Source organism: Zingiber officinale, chromosome 2A (assembly GCF_018446385.1).
Source record: "Zingiber officinale cultivar Zhangliang chromosome 2A, Zo_v1.1, whole genome shotgun sequence".
NCBI classification, from domain to species: domain Eukaryota; kingdom Viridiplantae; phylum Streptophyta; class Magnoliopsida; order Zingiberales; family Zingiberaceae; genus Zingiber; species Zingiber officinale.
In genome coordinates this window covers 1,104,075-1,117,316 of record NC_055988.1, presented here as the reverse complement: position 1 = coordinate 1,117,316, position 13,242 = coordinate 1,104,075, and the positions used below count along the sequence as shown (strand labels likewise).

At 36.9% G+C, this 13,242-nt stretch overlaps 1 protein-coding gene across 3 annotated transcripts; it reads left to right on the top strand.

The window, feature by feature from the left end:
- Positions 1–2,825: 2,825 nt before the first annotated feature.
- On the top strand, positions 2,826–13,242 carry LOC122040453 (alpha,alpha-trehalose-phosphate synthase [UDP-forming] 1-like). 3 transcript variants are annotated; one of them, XM_042599767.1, is made up of 18 exons: positions 2,826–2,988; positions 3,496–3,951; positions 4,277–4,374; positions 4,567–4,955; positions 5,895–6,009; positions 6,185–6,286; positions 6,368–6,518; positions 7,094–7,182; positions 8,345–8,393; positions 9,163–9,263; positions 9,966–10,153; positions 10,592–10,709; positions 11,499–11,678; positions 11,746–11,868; positions 11,951–12,038; positions 12,129–12,259; positions 12,384–12,482; positions 12,617–13,242. In XM_042599767.1, the coding sequence occupies exons 2-18, from the start codon at positions 3,516–3,518 to the stop codon at positions 13,037–13,039; spliced, it is 2,880 nt and encodes a 959-aa protein (XP_042455701.1). In that variant the 5' UTR covers positions 2,826–2,988; positions 3,496–3,515; the 3' UTR covers positions 13,040–13,242. The 3 variants fall into 3 exon arrangements, with proteins under 3 accessions (XP_042455701.1, XP_042455702.1, XP_042455703.1); XM_042599768.1 differs by lacking the exon at positions 2,826–2,988 and adding an exon at positions 3,220–3,369; XM_042599769.1 differs by lacking the exon at positions 2,826–2,988 and adding an exon at positions 3,252–3,342.

The following is a 13,242-nucleotide window of genomic DNA, read 5'->3' as shown; positions in this document are numbered from 1 at the left end:
AAGAAAAGGTTGTTTGGAGTATCAAGGTAGCTGATACAATATTGTAGCAGCTATTAATTCTTCTATAATATTGTAACAGCTATCATTCCAAGTAGTTGCTACAACGTTGTAGCAAATATCCGTCGAGTTAGCTGCTACAACATTATAGCAGCTATCATTCCAAGTAGCTGCTACAATGTTGTAGTAGTTAATTGTCAAATTTGCTGCTAAGCGTTGTAACAGCTATCATTCCAAGTAACTACTACAACGTTGTAGCAGCTAACCATTGAATTAGCTGTTACAACATTGTAGCATCTATCATTCCAAGTAGCCGCTATAATGTTGTAGCAGTTAACCGTCGAATTAGCAGCTACAACATTGTAGCAGCTAGCCGTCAAAGTAGCTGCTACACCGTTGTAGCAGTTACCTATCAAAGTAGCTGCTAAAACGTTGTAGTAGCTAGAAGTCAAAGTGGCTACTGTACGATTGTAGCAGCTAGCTGTTGAAGTAGCTACTATACAATTACAGCAGTTTACATTCCAAGTAGCTGCTACAATGTTGTAGCATCTAGCGATCGAAGTAGCTGTCACACCATTATAGCAGTTAACATTCCAAGTAATTGTTACAACATTGTAGCAGCTAACATTCCAAGTAGTTGCTACAATGTTATAGTAGCTATACGTTCAATAAAGAGAACATATGTGGGAAGTGGCTGCAGGCGTTGTAGCAGACGTCAGCCTTGTAGGTTATAGCATAAATCCTTGTAATATATATTAGGATCATGATCGGGAATAACAAATTAAAATGAAACGAATTACCATTGGTTATAAAATATGAGAATTGATGATTGAGCAGTTCCCTGCAAATCATATAAGCAAAAGTTGGTAAGAAAGCAGTTAGGACTTGTACGTTGTTTGATATATCATTATACAAGCTGAAAACTAGACAGTGGAGTGAAGAAAAGCTTACAATCGAGAATGGAGAAGGATGGTAAGCAGACCAGCATAGGTATGTGTTCGGTGGTAGTTTCTCGAGCTTCCAGCAAGCTCGAGAACAAGCATGCGACTATAAGTTATCCAAGTAGCTTACAACGCCTTTGCCTCTGCTTGCCCTGCAAGAGCACGTTGCGAAGGAAGACGACAGTGAAGAGGCAAGAGCAAGAGAGAGAGCGGCAAGGAAAATTTCTCCCGTCGTCGATTTGAATTAAAAGGTAGAAAAGGAGAGAGAATAAAAAGAATATTTTTTGTAAAGAAATCAGGCTGGTAACGCCACATCTATGCGTCGCTCACGGTCGCGCAAGACGTATATATATATATAATGGGAAAAGACGAATACGCTTGCTCCCAGTACCCCTGCCAACCCGTCCCAAGACCAACACAGTCTATATATATATATATATATATATATATATATATATATATATATATATATATATATATATATATATATGGGATCACATTCCATTAATCCATGCATGCATGCATCAAAATTAGTGCCATGAATCCCATCTTTAATATTAATTGTTCCGTATTGATTTTGATTAGAATTAAGCTTTGGATTGATATATAACGAGGTTAGGGCAAATGTCATCGTCTAGCTAGGGTTGGAATTTCTTTTTCATGTCCCATCTCTCAACTTTGGAGGAGCTAGCTAGGGTTTATAAGATGCATGCATGGGAAGGGCAGATGCACACAAATATGTGAGGAATATGAATCATGCTATCTCTTTCAATTATTCCAACGCCAATTTGAATATGTTTCTAAGAATATTTATGAGTGCTTTAATTTGGAATATGGAGAGTGATCGACAGCCTTGAATTGCTTTGCGGTGTGCTTTTGTTTGGGAGAAAAAGGTAGACACTACTCTGTCACATTTATTTATCTATAATTTTATTCGCGGTTCTACCACCATGTGTTTTTAGAATCAACTAGTTAGTTAGCTAGCTAGCTAGCTACGAGCTCGATCGGTTGGAACACATTTATATATTTTTTTCTTCTTGATCTAAGTGCATGATCCATTTGGTCAAATTATGTCTCAAATCAGTTGATTGATCTAAGAACGTTAAGTTGGTGAACCATCCTATTGAGAGTGCTTCTCGATTTAGTCTAGTAATCAACAAAATATGATTTTCTTCTCAATAAGTGATGTGTGTATGGAAATGAGTAGTTAAATTCATAAATGTATATGTATACCCCCTTAATTAATCTAATTAAAAGGTTGCAAATATTCACAAAGTGTGAGTGTAGTGATATAGATAGAGAGAGATGTGTTTACTTGCATAGAAAATAAGATAAAAATTAAATCAAATTGCATATCTTTCTAATTTGTTTTTTTAAAGGAATATAAAGAAATAGAGGAAAGAAGTTAATTCTAATTTGTCTATTATATGATTTCATTCTATTCCTACTTAAATAGGGCAAAAGAAAAAAACAACGTGGTAAAAAATTTAATATATATATATATATATATATATATATATATATATATATAAAAGAGAGATTGAGAATCATGACAAAAGGTGGATTCCATCGTCTCCATGTCTCCGTTAATTCGTCTCAAGATCAACACGGAGGAAGTAAATTAATTCATCTCAAGATCAACACGGAAAAAGTAAATCATAGATAACTACCAATTTTTGAAATAATTAATATTTAAGAAAGATATTTATCTCGATTTTATTAAGATACAAATTCTAAATTTTATGATAACAATATCTCATGCGCTAGTCACTAGACCCGGACGACGAAAGATTGAGAAACATGGAGGCACAACTCGTGTCAGGCAGGACACGAGCGACTCGTTTGCATGCGCTCCACAGCGCTGCCGCACTATAAAAAGGTGTCAGAGATCGCAGGTAGCAGCATCGCAAGCTTCCTCCTTTCCCGTGTCCCTCGATCGCTTCGCTTCCCTTTTCTTCTCGTCTCTTCTCGCACAAGGGCGAGGCCGGGTCGGAGCAGCAGGCGGCGACAGGAAGGAAGGAGCAAGGCAAAGGCGGGGAGAAGAGAAGCGGTACTGGAGTCTCTCTCAATTCTCTTTGTGTAATACATCTTTGTTTTCGTTCCCCTCGTCGATCGTTGGTTAGGGCTGGCTCGTGGGTTTCGATCTCCGTGAGTGACCATTGGTTTGTGTGATCTTGATTGCCAAATCAGTGTGTGGTCGAATTGAGGAGGTGAGGTTGGAGGGGGTGGGTTTCACGGGGACCACCGCGCTCCGCACCGCCACTCTTGACTTGACCCAATCTCGTTTAGTCTCGCTTTCTTTCTCGCCTTCTTGTTCACAATCGCATGGCCTGGAGTCCCTGGACTAGGAATAGTACGATACGGTACGGAGGAGGAAAAATGAGAGCTTGCGGTGAGTGAGGAGGTAATCTGCAACTGGCCGGAGTGTGTGGTAAGGGGATCACTCAAAGGCGGCATTTTTCTTAACCTGCCGCTGATGTGGAACGCCGGGATTCACCTGTCTCCGGTGGATTTGTTTTCTCGCCGGCTAATGGGCCTTACCGCTGTTCCGATGCAGGGCGGCCTCAATCTGCTTGTATGAAGCCGGTCTCCGAGCAATCGCCAGAGGAGCAGCATAACAACATGCAAGGGGGAAAGTATGGCGGCGGCCGTAACCCTACCACGCGGGTCGAGCGGCTGCTCCGCGACAGAGAACTCAGGAAGATCAACAGGGCATTCCTTCAGGACGAGGCAGGAAGCAGCGGCGACGGCGGTGAGGAGGCGGAGTCTCCCGAGCATCCCATGGAGTACGGAACTGGGAAGGATATCGGCGTCGAGCTCGATGAGGAGATAACAGATGGTCCCTCTACTCCGGTGACCATGATGGGAGCGAGAAGCAGGAGAAACAAGGGAAAGCCCATGAAACAGCGGTTGCTTGTCGTTGCGAATAGGCTGCCCGTGTCTGCAGTCCGGAAGGGGGAGGATTCGTGGTCTTTGGAGATCAGTGCCGGCGGGCTCGTCAGCGCGCTACTCGGTATACAACTGCCTATATGCTCTCTGATTCCAAATGCCTTATAGGACATAATAAGTTCTGTACTTCGATCTCCTTTTTGCTGCTCCTTCAGCTTAAGAACATTTCTTTAACCTCTATAGTAATATGCTAGCGTGAACGTATCTGTCTCATAAATTTTCCTTCCATACTTAGTTTGACTAGTAATGCTGGTGTTCCTTAGTTTATCTTCTTGCTCATGCATTCAAAGAAGAACCATGATTAACATGGCTGTTATATGCACTATTTCATATACAATACATGTTCAGCAGGATTGTAAGGCCTCTATTTACTAGCTTCTTTAATGTAGGTGTAAAGGATGTCGATGCCAGGTGGATTGGCTGGGCTGGCGTCAATGTGCCCGATGAAGTTGGCCAGAGGGCACTTACTAAGGCATTGGCTGAAAAGGTAATGTCTGTCCCTCATAATGTGTTCCCATTTGTCATTTTCGGAATTCATCTTTAACCATCTGCATAAGTTTGCATTAAATCGGATTGTCAGGGAGGATGCTAATATTTTTCTTTTGGGAATATGGAATGTCTCTTTTTGTTGATGAAGTGTTATGTATCTCAACTATAACAAGTTGTTTATCTCAAGCAGAGATGTATTCCGGTTTTCCTTGATGAAGAAATTGTACATCTGTATTACAATGGCTACTGCAACAACATGCTCTGGCCTCTTTTTCATTATATTGGGCTTCCACAAGAAGATCGATTGGCGACCACCCGCAGCTTCCAATCTCAGTTTGATGCATATAAGCGTGCGAACCAGATGTTTGCTGACGTTGTGAATAAGCATTACCAAGAAGGCGATGTGGTCTGGTGTCATGATTACCATCTAATGTTTCTTCCTAAATGTCTCAAGGAGCACAATAGCAACATGAAAGTTGGTTGGTTTCTTCACACACCTTTCCCTTCTTCAGAAATCCACAGGACCCTGCCATCTCGATCTGATTTACTAAGATCAGTTCTTGCTGCTGATCTTGTCGGGTAAACTAATTTTTCTGTTTATTATTTGGAGAGACTTGTGGAATATAACATAGGTTGCCACCTGCATACATGTTGTTTCCAAGACTCTGACAATCATGTCATATGATATTTTGAGACATTAAGCATGTATCCTCCTTTATTTTGTTTGTTATATTGTGTTAGGATGTCTAGTTGTATATTCTTTTATGGTCAGTTTGCAATTAACTTTAACATTGCAATTAAGCAGAATATGGAAATTTTGATAAGGTTTTAAAAGCTTATGTGTGCAGGATGCAAACAGGTCACCACGGTGCATACACAATTATAAAAGTATAATTGTTAAAACCTTAATCTTGATAGAATACTTAAAAGATGATTCATTCTCATCATGTAATAATTTAAAAAATAAAATTTCTAACATTTACAGATGGAAGTACTTGTAACTTATAAGTCATCATTTGTCATTATCTTAATCATACCATGGTAGTCTCAACTATCCCTTGTAAAAATGCAAAAAAAAAAAAAAAAGAAGAAAGAAAAGCTCTTTTTTGTATCATATCTTTGCATAACTATTGCTGTTATACAGCAGCTTATTTAGTAAGGGTTTTGTTTACTCATTTTTAAATTATTAATGTTTGGATTAGATTACATATAAACTAGATTGGCTGTCTTCTCATCTGGTATTTTCCTAAATATATTAAGCTTGCTCTAGTCATAGAGGTAAGTTGAAGACTAAAGAAACACAATGTCAGCATACAAGGGCATATACGATGTAATGAAGCATTGCATATGTAAATGCAGAATCAAGTTCAGCCATATTTTTGTTCATGAAACAACAACTTCAGCTTCTAGATCCTAAAACTTTACAGTATTATTTTTTTACTATCGAAATGACTATTGTTGTAACTTGATGAGCCTATCTTCATTGCAGCGATCTGATCATTTAAATGTTTACTGTAGGTTTCACACATATGATTATGCAAGACATTTTGTTAGTGCCTGCACTCGCATTCTTGGACTTGAGGGTACACCTGAAGGGGTGGAAGACCAAGGAAGGCTGACTAGGGTGGCTGCAGTACGATCTACTTGCTCATTCCTAATATCATCTCATCATCAGTTTTTTACAATATCCATTATCTATTTATGTTTTCCTGGCTATTTATCTATTATGTGTTTTTAAGAAAAGGAGAACATCAATTCATTAAAGTTGATGTTGATTTTTCTTACCTTATTTTTTTGTTTGTCTTTAGTTTCCTATTGGAATAGATGCTGATCGATTTAAACGAGCACTTGAGCTTCCTGCTGTCAAAGAGCACATTCATGAGTTGAGGAATAGATTTAAAGGTCGGAAGGTAGGTAGCAAACCCTCTCCATTAATGTAATTTTGAAATATTGCAGTTGCTTCATTTTATTAATTAATAATTTGATGATAGGTAATGCTGGGTGTAGATCGTCTGGATATGATTAAAGGGATTCCCCAAAAGATTTTAGCTTTTGAGAAGTTCCTAGAAGAAAATCCAATATGGCGTGGCAAAGTAGTCTTGCTCCAAATAGCTGTTCCGACAAGAACTGATGTTCCTGAATGTATGTATCCTTTTAAGTACTATATTTTACTTTGCTCTAGGTTTCAGTTTTGGCATCTGCCTAAAATCACAGTTGGATAGTACTACAATCTCAATTTTATCAAAGTTTGGACACACTATGGAAGGTTATGTTGATCATACAAATCGATATGACCTGTGCTAGAAGGCCATCTGATGGCAGTAAACTCTTCATTTACCTCCTTTACCTCACCTTACACCTCTATTGATCATCATACACTTGGATCCACACAGTTGTTTGATCCTCATACTTTTTTACATTCTTGGCATAATTTGCTGGCATTCAACTTAGCATCAAATTGTGTTTGTATTTCGGTGATTTGTGAAGTTGCCTGAGTCAATCATAGTATTGGCTGTGAAACTGATTTTGTATCCATCTAAAATGGTAAGTGTTAAAGGAGGGATATTGTCCACATGTAACTATAACTTGATCTTTTCTTTCACCAGTTGCTAATGATGATAAAAAATTATTGTAAATGTTAATTAGAAGCAAACATGCTTTGTTGATTTATAAATCAAATTAATTGAATTCTAATTTTACTCCCTTTTCTTTCACAGATCAAAAGCTTACTAGCCAGGTTCATGAAATTGTGGGTCGTATAAATGGTCGATTTGGAACGCTTACAGCTGTTCCAATCCATCATCTGGTTTGTCTCAATTTACTGTCATTGTAGTTTTCACCATCTCGTTTTTGTCCAATCTAATCATATAGCTTTACTCTGGCACAACTCCTTTAAAAGCATAAACCGTTAACACTTACATGATGCTAAAATATTTGTTACTGCTGTAGCTGATAGCTGTTAATAAGATTTCACCTGATGTTAAAATGCTTAATGATAAAACCAGTTGAGGAAAAAGAACTGGTAAAATTAATTAGTTGAATGACATGATATGGCATGTGTCGGGTATTGAAGTGGAAGATTGTTAATTGGAATAACAATGTAGCCTCAATTATACAGTGTGATTTTCAAAGATAAATCACTTTCAAGTTAACAATTATGTGACATTCAAATTCTATTCTCATGTCTAAAAACCTTTGATTATGTAACTGTTTGTTGGTTAGAATAGAATAATAAGATAAGAAATTCCTATTCTATTATTGTTGCTCAACTGTGTTTAGAAGCTTATCCTGCACAAGACATAGAATGCTGTTTCCTGTTTTATGGAAGATAGATGTATCCTGTAAGCTTAGATAGTGCCATCACATTATTTTTAGATTGTTATTCTCATGTCCTGCATATGATTTGTTCCTGTTAATAGTTGGGTGTCAGGCTTAGTAAACTGAATAGCCTAATCATGACATACAATATTTAATTTTTGAAATGGAAGGATACTTGGCATCTATTGGAGTTAATGTAGATTACTAAAGAAAACGAGACTATGCCTTAACAACCTCTCTATAAGTATAGTCAGAAAAAAAAGAACTACTAGATCGAAATATTTTTATTAATTCTCCTACATATCTACACTTATCAACTAACTTAATAGTTGGAACTTGTAAATTTCTGAATTAAACATAAAGAGTTTTGCAAATGCTTTGAGTTTTATTTATCTAAAATTTCTAGATCCGCTTGTGGTGCAAACTGTGGAGAGATGTTGTCACAATAAGTAATTTGGGTTGACCTTTTTCTCTAGTTTATGAATGTAAAAAGTGCAAATTGTAGCATCTTGCACAATTCTTGATCTTACATGAGTGATGTTCCTTTATATGCATATTAAGCATTTTTTCTTTTAAATTGTATTCATTGTTATTAGCTTTTTGTGTTGAAAAAAATATCAGGTCTTCTAATGAATGCTATCTCCTTGCAGGATCGGTCCCTTGACTTTCATGCATTATGTGCCCTCTATGCGGTTACTGGTGATTGTTTTTTTACCATGAAATCTGTTCTTTTTATACTTGAAAGCATGTTATTTTTTTCTCATTAATTATGAAATATGGATAAAAATATCAGGTTGACGCTAATAAAACATGTTAAGTTGTCCATAGTGCTGGCATAAGTTCACATTCATTTTAAAACTGCTAACCATGCATTTTTGTAAGAACAGATAAAATAAACCATTTACTTCATATTAAATGAATTAATTATGTCTAGCTAATTGTCTGGCTTTGAACCATAGTGTAGTGTAGCTGTGCATAAAATTAAGTAGAAGCGTATTAACTTTATAATTGCCTTGGTTTAGTTCCTTTTGCTATCCACCATGATGCATTTAGTTAAAGTTGTTTTTGCTATCTATTTGGGTTGGACGCATGAATTTCTTCCTACATTGAGTTTCACATGAGGCCATGTAGTTGTAATACATGCGTCATTTGGATGATGTAGTTTTCTTTACTCTTCCTTTATCCTTCATTTTTTCCTCGGACCTTTAACTCTAACTATTGAATGTATCCTTTAACTCTAATTAACTCTAACTATTGAATGTATTAGTTATCTTTTAGCAATTTAACTTGTTTTGTTTCTACATTGCTAAACCAATTATAGATAGGGAAAAAAGTTTGGAAGTACTGTTGGTGTTTAATAATATCAACCAAACTTATTGACCTTAATAATTTTTTTTGCTTTCCTGATTTTCATTCAGATGTATTTGACTTTTTTTTCTCTTTTTTGCTTTTCTTTTTCTCACTTTAGATGTGGCTTTAGTGACGTCATTGCGAGATGGAATGAATCTTGTAAGCTATGAGTTTGTAGCATGCCAAGGGCAAACCAAAGGAGTTCTCATTTTAAGTGAAGTAATTTCTTATCTTACCTACTTAAAAAAGTGAATGTATGATATTCTGTACGGCAGCTTCCATTTTAATATATACAAGTTTTCAGCCAATAGAATTACAGTTTTGTGCATCTCTTACATATGTTTTTATTTTTTCTAGTTCCCACATTTACTACAACTACATTCACATTTTATTAACTACGCATCATTTTGGTAACAAAATAAGACACAAGGAGAGCTCGGCATTGGAATTAAATTGCAAATACACTCCTAGAAGATATTTTGCAGGAAGTGTTGCATTTAATTTTTAATCTTTCTGTTTAGTAGTCTCTTCCACAACTGATGCCGTGTATAATTTAATCAACATCTTGAAGATCATTGGAAAAAACATTTTTGGGTTTTAGACAGAACTCGGTTATAGAATACTTGACTTAATTCCATTAATAAGACTATTAAGCAACGAAATGGTAGAATGGATTTATTTGGAGTTCTCTTTCAGCTAACTCTTTTAAATTTTAAATTTCCAAGTCTAAACTACAAAGTACTAAGACAATCAGGAGCGCAGCTCATTCATAAATTGTTATCATTGTCAATCTTTGTATATTTGCAACTTCTTTTCTTTTGTGAAATGCAAAGATGTCCTGCTTCATAATATACAATTTTTCCTTGCATTCCATGTGTATGATAAATATGATTAACTCATCCTTCTTGTTCTCTTATCTAGTTTGCAGGAGCAGCACAATCCCTTGGAGCTGGTGCTCTTTTAGTGAACCCATGGAACATCACAGAGGTTGCTACTTCTATTGAATATGCATTGAACATGACTCCTGACGAGAGGGAGAAGCGGCACAGGCATAACTATGCACATGTGACTACACACACTGCTCAAGATTGGGCAGAAACGTTTGTGAGGTGCAGTTCCGCTTAACTTAAATTGTTACCACTTGTTGTGTTGAAATAAAGATGTCACATAATCTAGTAGTTTTAGTACAAAAAAATTATTTTTGTTGTTTAAGTAAATCTAAGAGCCTTCCATTTCCATGAATATATGCCATGACAGAGAAAAAGAACAAAAAGATTGTTGTATGCACAGGTATATAATAGATCCTTATCATGAATTCCTTGATTTGGTAACATGATGTTCTAGCAGATATTGGTATGATTTAAATGGCATCTTTTCTCGTGACTTAGCATGAACAAAGTCTGAAGATTCAAGCTTTAATTGGAAATGAGTTTAAACATTGATGTGTGTACTTCAATGCAATGTTAGAAATGCTGTCAGATTAGATGCATACTTCATTGTTAGTCTACACTTTAGGTTATTTTGACCACTTCCTTTTTATGATATAGTGAACTCAATGATACTGTTGTTGAAGCTCAGCTTAGAACAAGACAAATTCCTCCTATGCTTCCTATGAGTACTGCTGTGGACCGGTATCTGCAATCCATGAATCGATTGGTTATCTTGGTATTCTTCTTCTTCCATGTGGAGCTTTGTTCCTGAATCCATAATGCGCTTGTAAACTCTTTTTCTGTTGTTTCTGAATGTCAACATTGATTATTCATGAATTGCATTCTCTGCGCTTGCTATATTCTGAAATATTCTGCTTATGAAAGTGTGTCCATTATGCGCTAATAATGTTTGCATATGCTGAAGTATTATTAAATATTCCCAAGAACTTAAAAAATTATGAACTTTCTCATTTCTAATGTCAAGATATGTTCCAAAAGCATTTGAGGTTGTGATGCGTTTCCAACGTAATTGTCATTAAACAATGAACAATTAGCTATCTATTCATGATGATGGTCGTAGTCATGATTACTTTTTTACAAAATAATGGATGTTATCTCTAAGTAAGTTGTCATTGTCTAACTTTTTTGAAATTTATTCACAATTGTCTTTATTTCAGTACCTACTAAAATGTTAGCAGCTCACTTTTTCTTTTGTTTACCTTTGGTAAGCATGATAAGGGGAAAATCTAATTTCTCAACATCCACATATTTTCTTACATTTCAATATTTCTTGGAAGAAATCCATTTTTTTATGGGTACTTGCTTTTCTCTGTTTAGGATATTCCAATGTGGATCCTAATAAGAAAGATTATTTGTCATGTTTAACTATTAATCAATTTTCCATTCACAATTTGTATGCCAACCATGATTAGTTTTAATTAATGGTTTTATTTGTTTCTTCTCCTTCAATGTCTTCCTAAACATCATTCAAACGGTTTCTTTGTATGATTTTGCCAAAACATAGGGTTTCAATTCAACACTAACTGAATCAATTGAGTCGACCGGAAGGAGAGGAGGTGATCAGATCAAAGAAATGGAGCTCAAGTTGCATCCAGAGTTGAAAGCGTCACTAACAGCAATGTGTAACGATGCACAAACTACAGTAGTTGTCCTCAGTGGAAGTGACAGAATCGTCTTAGATGATGTAAGGGAACTAAAGGTGTCTTAATTTCAATTTGTTAATCTCGTAGATAACAAACCTTTCCTCTCAGAACTTCGGAGAGTATAATATGTGGCTTGCGGCAGAAAATGGTATGTTTCTGCGACAAACAGGTGGAGACTGGATGACAACAATGCCAGAGCACCTTAATATGGACTGGGTAGACAGCGTAAAGGTACTCATACTGATAAGGTTTTTGTTTTTTTTTCTTCTCATCTTCGATGTTAAATGGATGCTATCTGTCTGAAATTTTACAGCATGTCTTCGAGTATTTCACTGAGAGAACACCTAGGTCTCATTTTGAGCATCGTGAGACGTCTCTTGTTTGGAACTATAAATACGCAGGTCGTTACTCAGCATAACTACTTGCGAAAACAAAATGTAGAATTCTAGTCATTTCATTAGTTTTATTTTGCTTCCTAAATGTTTGTCCAGATGTTGAATTTGGAAGGCTTCAAGCACGCGATATGTTGCAGCACTTGTGGACGGGTCCTATTTCAAATGCAGCAGTCGATGTTGTCCAAGGTAGCCGATCGGTGGAGGTTCGATCTGTCGGTGTTACGAAGGTATTTATGATATGAACTGTTTGTTTTCCTCTGCAAGTAAATCTGTACACCCATTCCCTTACATTCTGTATTACTTATCAGTGGAATGTCAAAGTTTAATTGTTCTCTGGTTGCACTTACGTAGGGTGCCGCAATTGATCGGATATTGGGAGAAATAGTTCATAGCAAAAGCATGGTTACACCAATCGACTATGTTTTGTGTGTCGGGCATTTCCTTGGGAAGGTAAGCGTTTCTTGAGTTCTTAATATTGCAAGAACTAGTTCGACATTGGATTTGTCAGATGACGACGACAATATTATTTCCATTCGTTCATGCACATTTAGAAACTATTAACATTTAGAAAGATACTGTCGCAGGACGAGGATCTCTATACTTTCTTCGAGCCAGAACTTCCGTCTGAACCTGCAAATTCCTTGAGAATGAAAATATCTGAAGCCAGCAAACCAGCCCCCGACAAAAAACCCGCCGGAAGATCATCGAGTATCAGGAACAACTCCAGGGGATCACATGTAAAATCTCAAAGGACTCCCGTAGGATCAGAAAAGAAGATGTCTGCAAACCATAACATCCCTGCTGGCTGGCGATCTCCTCAAGAGGCAATGTCATGGCGCGAGGGGTCTTCGGTGCTCGATCTCAAAGGCGACAACTACTTCTCTTGTGCTGTCGGGAGGAAGTGTTCGAACGCAAGGTATTTGCTCAACTCATCGGACGAAGTGGTGGCATTCCTCAAGAAGCTGGCTGAGGCAGCTTGTGTAGGTGTTTGCAAGGAATGCTGCTGATACCCTTTAGGCGATAGATTTCAGCTGATCAGTTTAGCTATCGGAATGTGTATACCGTTATCGATCATCCTTGCGAGGGAGCAAAGCATTTGTATATGATATTTATTCGTATAATTGCGTATCGCGGAGAGATAGAATAATGGGCATTTCATGCTCTTGAGGGAATGTAACTACCATGGAATAACATCAATCTGTCCTTCAAA